Below are 9,132 nucleotides of genomic sequence, written 5' to 3' on the forward strand. Positions count from 1 at the left end.
GAATGGAATCATGAAGATGATCCACACAATAGTGACCCTTTTCCAATCATATTCTGTATTCATATTCATAATCAAGCTCTAAGCTCTAGTTATACCAATACAGAAGCCTAAAAAAACCTAAAAATGATCCCTTAAGTTATCGATCGATATCGTAAATTTTTTGTAAAAATTGTTCAACACTTTACCACTTAAACATTAATAAAATAATCAGTCCAAACCAATGTGGAGGTCAGAAATGTTGTCTAGAAATAGTGTATAGAGTACTACGAATGATTGTCTATGGTTTTGAGTCCAGACCATCTCATTTCCTTTGAATCATTCATGAGAGATGCACTCATTTGCAACGAGCAGATGGAAGCAATCTTTTTCCACATCGAAGAAGCTAATGATCAAAAATGAAGATACATATCTTGAAAAATCTCCATCGAATTAGATTAAAAGGCAAGCTACCTCTCTACTTCATATCCCAATTGTTAGCTAACTTAAATTACAAACATTAGGTTGGTCTCTCTCCTCTATGCACTTCCCTTGCAAGTTCCAGGAATCACCGAGTCAGTTCAGTTAATACTGAAAGTGCCATGTATGCCTCATACTGCTATTACTAATAAGGCAATGACATGGTTCGAATACTCCAAAATTGAAAGATTAGCATACTCTTATGAGGCGAGGCATGAGTTGCATATATTACTACATGCATGCCTATGTGCCTCAAGTTGGAAAACTCGAAGACCACAATTAAATAATTAAACTAAATAGAGCTTTTTGTTCAGGGATCGTACAGTGTACATAACTGCCATTATACTTAAATGTTTTAAAATTTGTTGCTTGTGATGTGTTCATTCGCTTAATTAACAATGAAAAAATCTTACTGAATTAACTCAACATGCACAGACATAAATGCAAGAATTATTTTTCTGCTGATTATAAGAACATTAAAAAAAATTAAACGGTTTTTTGATAATTTTTATTTTATAATTCTTATTGAGTTTAAAAAGAAAAACGATAGACAATGTAATCCACTTTTCAACAATTTCTTTATCAATTTATTAGTCGGTTTTAAAGAAAAATTGGACAAAAGCACCATCTGCAAGTATAATGGCAGTTATGTACACTGTACGGTCCCTAGGCAACGAACAAGCAGCTCTATTTAGTTTAATTATTAGTTGCAACGTGGGAGGAGCTAATGTGTCTTTTTAAGCTGTTGACTATAAATAAATATGGTAAACTCGTACTACTCCACGCTTATGTTTTTTACATAGAAAAATATTGAAAACTTTAAATTTGGCTCTGCCCTTCATTAATATTCATGACCAATCGAAGCGCTTCATTTTATTGTAAAAAATTATTAAACAAATAATTTAAAAAATTATATTTTAAAGTGTTTATTAATAATTTTGATGCCAAATAAAACAAAATAAGGTTACATATTAAAATTTAGATTAAATATAAATAAAATATAGATTAAGTTTAGATGTAATAGTTAAGCTCTGCAATCTCTTACATATTGCCTGACTGGTTCAATTTACATCGGGATTTATATATGGACTGAGCTCGTGATAACCCTGCACGAATAGGTGGCCAAGGACACATTGTTCAGATAGATGGAAGCTGTGGAATGCATGTCTAGTTAGGGCACGCTGGGTTTTTGACAGCATATGGTGGGAGTAGATAGACGAGATGCTGCCACGTTGTTGCCATTGATACAGCGACATGTTCAGCCCGGTTGGTTCCATAAAGTTTAATGTTTTAAAATTCATTTTGGTTGGTTATAAAATATAGTTCGATTTTAATAATTTTAGGAACAACGTTTGGACGGATCAATGGGCTGCTTGTAACAGGATAACAACCGTAACCGGTCCAACCCACCAAACCGTAAATCACTCCATTACATTTCGGGCCGTAAACGGAATGTACACAAATGGAGTGGAGAATTTGTGGCGATGCACCAAACAAAAATTCAAAAGAATGAATGATACGTGCAATGTTCACGTATAATCATACCTTGATAAATTTATGTGGCTGCGCACCATAGGAGATAGAAAAAGCGGTTCCAAAAAACCCTGGAACTTATACTATATGACATTATTACGTGGTTTAACATTTTGAAACTTTTTTGTATTTTTTTTAACTAATAATAATTATTAGATACTTCTGTTTTCTTTTTTCTATGAAAATATAATGTGCAAATAAAATTACAAATAGTTCTCATGTTTATAAGAATATCATTAAAAATTACAAATAGAAAAAAATAAAGCGATTCGGTTAAAAATTCACAAATTGAAAAAATAAAGTGCTTTGCTTGGTCATGAATATTAATGAAAGGCGAAGTCAAATTTAAAAGTCTTCAATATTATTCTATGTAAACAACAAAAGCTTGGTGGGTAGAGTTTACCAATAAATATTACTGGAAAAACCACTTTGTGGTCTCCGGGTTTGTGTAAATATTACCAGAAGAACCACTTTGTGTTCTCCGGATTTGCCAATCATGTCAACTTTTGATGTAGAATTGTGAATAGTATAGAGCACAGTCTTTGTCTTCTTCATGGCTTGCTTAATTTATTAATTTAATTAATCTAGTCTAGAATAAAAATAAAATAACATGTAAGCAGCACTGCATAGTAAAGAATAAAAAAATAACTTCTTTGTTTTGTTGAACGCGCAACGACCACGAGGCTACTACCGGACCACACACATGTACCAACATCATAAAACAAAAGAAAACAAACCAGGGAGGATGCTTTTGTCCAATTTTTCTTTAAAACCAATTAATAAATTGATTAAGATCGTATTTAAAATTTCATTTCTGCCGACAACTAATTTCACAAAATAAGCCTGGATAAACAAAAAGTTTACGGTGAGATTCGGTTAGGAAAATATAATTTATTAAAATTTAATAAAATAAGCGACCAAACCACGATCGAACATTCAATCAAACTTCCAAAATAGCGCAAACGGAATTCACTTTTAACCCAGCTTAAAAGCCAAAAACTAAAAATAGTAAAAATAACTTGCTTAAAATAAATTAGTAAAGTACTTTGATAATTCTATATTAATTATATATTTTATTTTCTATAAATAATTCTATATATATAAAGTATATGTATATCATATAATAAAGTCTATAATTATTAATTTTTTCATTATTTTACAATCTAATTAGAAAATATTTTAATAATTTTCATACACTGAATTTAGTTTTTAGTTTAAAATTCCATAAATTTTGCAACAGTTTCATTATAATATATATATTGAATGGGGTTTCATATGAATAATTGATTATAAATTAAAATATAAACCTAAAAACTAGCATTGAACAAATTATAAATGAGTTTCATGTTTAACTAAATCGCCAAAATTAACTGGTTTAATTAAATTTGAATTATTCGGTAAAAATTCAAGAATTTGTCTGGAATCCGATGAGGACAGGTAATCATCTGGAGAGACGTCTGTGAAAATTACTTTAAAAATTAAATGAAATTGAATTAAAGTTACCAAAATGAAACCCTACATTTCAAAATTAAAGTTACATTTGAAGAAATATCACAAATTAGTGTGAATAAATAAAATATTCTCACCCCCAACAAGATTCTTCCTGTAACGAATAAATTAATTTATGGATATTATAATATGAAATGATAAGAAATCGGCAAAAATGAGTTACCAAATTTGGTTTAAAAGTATGAAACAACTAAATGGAAATAAATTGTTGGAGTGAAAATAAACTAATGGAGTAAAATGAATTGTTGGAGTGAAAACGAATTGTTGGAATGAAAAGAATTGTTGGTGTGGAAACGAATTGTTGGAATGGAAACGAGTTGTTGGAGGGAAAATGAATTGTTGGAGTAAAAATGAATTGTTAGAGTGAAAATGAATTGAAAAACCTGCTTTGAGCTGAGTTATCGAACGAATCAACAGTTGAATTAGTTGCAAAATATTTGACGCCATCTGTGGAGCAAATAAATCGTTTCTTACTCTCATGCAAAAATACTCATCGCCATCACTATCAGCATCGCTATCGCCATCATAATCATCGTTTTAAGCCACATCATCATCTCAAACATCAGTCATCATTCTTTTCATCATCATCATTATCATCCAATCGTCATTATCATCATCACCACCGCCATCATCACCACATTCATCATCATCTTCATCACCATCATCATCATCACTAACGAAATTTTTTTCTTTCCGACATTTTGTTGTAGAACTTTTTGGTGATGGCGAAGACGACGACAACGATGACGAGTGTAAGTAACAACAGAACAAGCAACAAACCGACTATTAGTAAAACGCTCGCTGGTCTGTCTTTGCTATTGAAGTTGTTGTTTTTGTTGATGTTTTTGTTGTTGTTGGTGCTGTTGGTGCTGTTGTTGTTGGCGTTTTTGTTTATGAGGGAAATTCCAAGTTGTTCAATTGAATTGATGGCCGTGTTAATAACGTTGGAATTGTTGTTGTTGTTGTTTTTGTTGTGTCTGTTACCGTAGTAAATAAGTGTGTTGTTGTGATTGTTGTTGCTGTTGTTGTAGAAATTTACGTTGTTAATACTCATGTTGTTGCCTATGTTATTCGTGTTGTTGTTGTAGTTGTTGTTGCTGATATGAACATCGGAAGGGTTCTTAAACTGATACTTGCTATGAAGTGCCTTCTTCAGTGGCAGCGATTGATCTTTCCTTCTTACGTCACCATCAACGTCATCGTCGTCGTCGTCGTCATTATCATTATCATTACCATCGTCACTGCTGTGACGGTCATGATAATGATGCTTGTGAAACTGATAATGATCCCCGTCGTTGCTGACATTGTTCTTGTCGTCATCGCCTTTGAATGGTTAAGTATAGATGATGAATTTGCCTTTTTTTTTAAAAACATAATTTACAAACATTCACCACAACTATCCTCTGCCGGCTTCGTAGATGCTCTCCTATTTCCGGTTAGCACATCCCTGTTTTTGTTTGGAACATTCCTATTTTCAGTCGGCACATCTCTACTTCCGGTGACATCATTTTGGTCGTTTATCTTGAAATATGTCGAAGTCTCGGAGCAAACGTGCGTGACTGGGTGGTGATGATGACGATGATGTTGATGGTGATGATGGTGATGACGATGATGTTGATGGTAATGATGACGATGAGGATGATGATGACGATAATGTTGACGGTGATGATGACAATGATGATGATGATGGTGATGATGTTGATGGTGATGATGACGATGATGAAGATGATGACGACGATAATGATGATGATGGTAATGATGGTGGCTGTGATGATGATGATTACTTGAATGTGGAAAAACAAGGAATGTTTAAAAACAAATTTTTAAAAATTTAGTTGATTAAATATTCTTCTAATTCATTCTGCTTTCAAAATCTAAGGACTTTGAATTATTTAAATAATTATCATCATTTTCAATGTCGTCATCATCATCATCACAATCATCGTCATCATCATCATCATCTTCATCATCGTCATCATCATCGTCATCATCATCATCGTCATCATCATAATCTTCTTCACACACAATAATAAATTACCTTCATTGCATTTGATTTCTTCATATTTTTTTTCACCCTCCTCCTCCTCAACATCATCATCATCATCATCATCATCATCAACAACATCCTTGTCGACTTCAATAACGATAATATCACTAGTCATTGATAAAAAATGTGATGATGATGACGACGATGATGATGATGATAATGATGATTTGATGTATTTTCTCGCTTCTATTATTAACGAAAGAAAACAACGTCTGACGATGTTGTTGTTGTTGCTATTGTTGTTGTTTTTGTTTTTGATGTTGTTATTTTCACTGTTGATGTTATGGTTAATGTTTTTGTTATTTTTGTCGTTCACGATGTTGTTGTTGATATTGTTGTTGTTGATGTTGTTGATGATGTTGTTGTTGTTGATGTTGTTTTTGTTGATGTTGTTGTTGTTGTTGATGTTGTTTTTGTTGATGTTGTTGTTGTTGTTGATGTAGTTGTTGTTGATGTTGTTGTTGATGTTGTTGTTGTTGATGATACTTTTTTCGCCATGCATCTCATTATTAATGATGGTTTTGAAGTGTTTGTTGCTGTCGTTGTTGTTATTGTTGTTGCGTTTTTTGTTGTTGTTTTTCTTTTTACTGAATTTAATCCAAGAAGGCGATTTCATTTTAATGTGCAATTCCTGCCAGACATTAATATCGATGTTGTTATTGTTGATACTATTGTTGTTGTTGACGCTATTGTTGTTGTTGATGTTGTTGTTGCTGATGTTTTCGCTGTTAATGTTGTAGTTGATGTTGTTGTTGCTAGTGTAGTTTGTGCGGTTGTTTAAAATGGTGTTGTTGTTTACGTTGATTTGATTTTTGTTGTTGAATTCGACGTTGGTGATGATGCCTTTGTAGTTGTTGCTGTTATTGTTGACGTTGTTGATGTTGTTGATGTTGTTGTTGATGTTGAGGTGGTTTTTGATGTTAATGTTGTAGTTGCTGTTGTTGTTGTTGTCGATGTTGATGTTGTTGAAGTTGATGTTGTTGAAGTTACTGTTGATGCTGTTGTTGTTGCTGTTGTTATTGATGTTGTTGTTGTTGATGTTGAAATTGTTGTTGAAGATGTTGAAATTGTTGAAATTGTTGTTGTTGTTGATGTTGTTTTTATTACTTTGGGACGTCGTGATACATTCGCTTTTATATCTGTTCGAATGTGCATGTTATAAAAATGAATTAAGATAATTCATACTTTTATTATTGGCGTCCTCATCGCCATCACTAATGTCTTTTTATCGTCATTTTGTGTTTTTCATCGTCATCCTCTTCATCATCATCATCTTCGTCATCATCATCATCATTATCGTAGTCATCTTCTTCGCCATCATCATCTTTTTTATCATCATCATCATCATCATCATCATCATCATCATCATCATCATCATCATCATCATCATCATCATCTTCATCGTCATCATCATCATCATCACCATCATCATCATCATCATCAAATTTCTTAATATCATAACCTTTAAAAATAATGACTCACCTCAGATAATGATGCAGGCCGCTACCACCTTCCTCACCACCACCGTCATCACCATCATTCTTTTTTTCATCATCATCATCATCATCATCCTCTTCTTCCTCATGAACGTTACCATCATCGTCATCACTATTTACGTCATGACTGACGTCATCATCATCATCGTCGTCATCATCATCATCACTAATGAGTCCTGGCAGCCAATCAATGTAAAGCATGTCATCTTCTGTTATAGTTGCGTGCTTTATCATTGGTCGGTAATTAACGCCAGGTTCTGGTAATGATGGCGGGGGAAATGATGATGATGATGATGATAATAATAATAATAACAATAAGAAGAAGAAGAAAAAGAAGAAGAAGTATGACGTCATGATAATGGTTGTATGCAGTTTTGAATGATTAAAAGTTAACTTTCATAAACATCACCGTTATCAAAATGATCATCACAGGCTTCGTATTTTTTTTTTCATACATTTCGTCACGCAACTTCAACGTAAGCCGCTTACATACTTTGCAGCATTTTCGTAATAATAATAATAATAATAATAATAATAATAATAATAATTCAATTTCAATCCAATTCAATGATATGTTTATTATTATTTATAATAATAATAATAATAATAATAATAATAATCATCATCACCATCTGCTGCATCCACACGTCCTGAACATTTTTATGTTCACTAAGAATTGAATATAAAAAGTATTTGAATTTTGAACAGATGGTTTTTGAACCAGGTTGACGAGCAATAAAGGGCATCACGAGATGCGGCGTATCTACCTTCTGAGCTAATGCGCAAAAGTTACAATAACATCTCTTGTCACGTTAATGATGATCGTCATAACAATCATATTCATCGCCATCATCATCAACACCATCATCAAACATCCTCATCTTCATCATCGTCTTCATCATCATCATCGTCGTTGCCTAACCTAGAACTTGAAGGAAGAAATGATTAGTGACGGAGCATGCATCGTTGCTAACCAAACATACGTACTTGCCCGAGTCATCATAATCCACATTCTTTATGACGATGTTGTTGTTGATGATGTTGTTGTAGTTGCTGTTAACGTTGTTGTTGTTGTGGTGAAGATGATTTTGAGAGTGGTTGTTGATACTAGAGATTATAAACATATCTGTCAGTCTGCTCTTCTTCGAGTTAATATAACTATTGTTGTTGTTGATGTTTTTGTTGTTACTGTCAGCATCGTGACGGATATCGTAGATGAGCTTGTTGATGTTATTTTTGTTGTTGTTATTGTTGCGATTTTCACCCAGACTGCTCTTCTTTATGGTACTGTTGCTACTACTGTTAACGTTATTTTTAAAATTCTTGTTGTTGATAGTGCTGTTTTTGCTGTTGTTGATGTTGTTGTTGTTGTTAATGTTGTTGTTGTTGTTGTTGTTGCTGGAAAGCACTTGTGTCCACAATCCAATTCTTTCATCGAACTAATTAAAATTTGAAACAAAAATATTTCCGTACTTACATCCGTTGTTGTACCACGAACGAGACAGACATACTACTACATTCTTGCACTTGTGGCTATGTGCAATCACTACTACCTCACTTGCGGTACTATTTTATTAATGCTACCATTACTACTGTTAATAATATTGCCACAACTACTTCTGTTACTTCTACTTCTACTAATATTACTACTACTACTACCGCCAATACTACATACCAACACTATCACTACTACTACTACTACTACTACTCCTCCTACTACTACTACTACCCCTACTACTACCCCTACTACTACTACCACTATCACTACTACTACCACTACCACTACTACTACCCTTACTACTACCACTACCACTACCACTACTACTAATACTACTACTACTACTACTGCTACAACTATTATTATTACTACTACTACTATAACTACAACAACTACTATTACTATAATACTAATAATACTTTGAGCCAGAAGATCTTGACATTGGGGCTGGCCAGGGCACTGCATGGCAGCACTATGGTTGGGTGTCTCCGTGTTAGCCGGATGTGTTGGGGCTGTGGTCGTCTTATTATCACTGGAACATCTGTCACGATGATGGTGACGGCGATGATGAAGATGATGACGATGATGATGAT

General features: G+C 33.3%; 1 protein-coding gene across 1 annotated transcript in view; it reads right to left on the bottom strand.

Annotated features, from left to right (window-relative positions):
• Positions 1 to 3,540: 3,540 nt before the first annotated feature.
• Positions 3,541 to 9,132, bottom strand: part of HELRODRAFT_165169 (hypothetical protein) — a gene marked incomplete at both ends in the record, with an annotated part of 10,965 nt that continues 5,373 nt past the window's right edge. Inside the window, 7 exons of the mRNA XM_009031031.1 lie at positions 3,541 to 3,592; positions 3,882 to 3,945; positions 4,279 to 4,821; positions 4,884 to 5,057; positions 5,537 to 6,684; positions 8,029 to 8,480; positions 8,959 to 9,080. Coding sequence (XP_009029279.1) covers positions 3,541 to 3,592; positions 3,882 to 3,945; positions 4,279 to 4,821; positions 4,884 to 5,057; positions 5,537 to 6,684; positions 8,029 to 8,480; positions 8,959 to 9,080 — 2,555 coding nt within the window. The remainder of the gene's footprint in view (positions 3,593 to 3,881; positions 3,946 to 4,278; positions 4,822 to 4,883; positions 5,058 to 5,536; positions 6,685 to 8,028; positions 8,481 to 8,958; positions 9,081 to 9,132) is intronic.

The sequence above is a fragment of the Helobdella robusta genome (assembly GCF_000326865.2).
Source record: "Helobdella robusta unplaced genomic scaffold HELROscaffold_7, whole genome shotgun sequence".
Classification (NCBI taxonomy): domain Eukaryota; kingdom Metazoa; phylum Annelida; class Clitellata; order Rhynchobdellida; family Glossiphoniidae; genus Helobdella; species Helobdella robusta.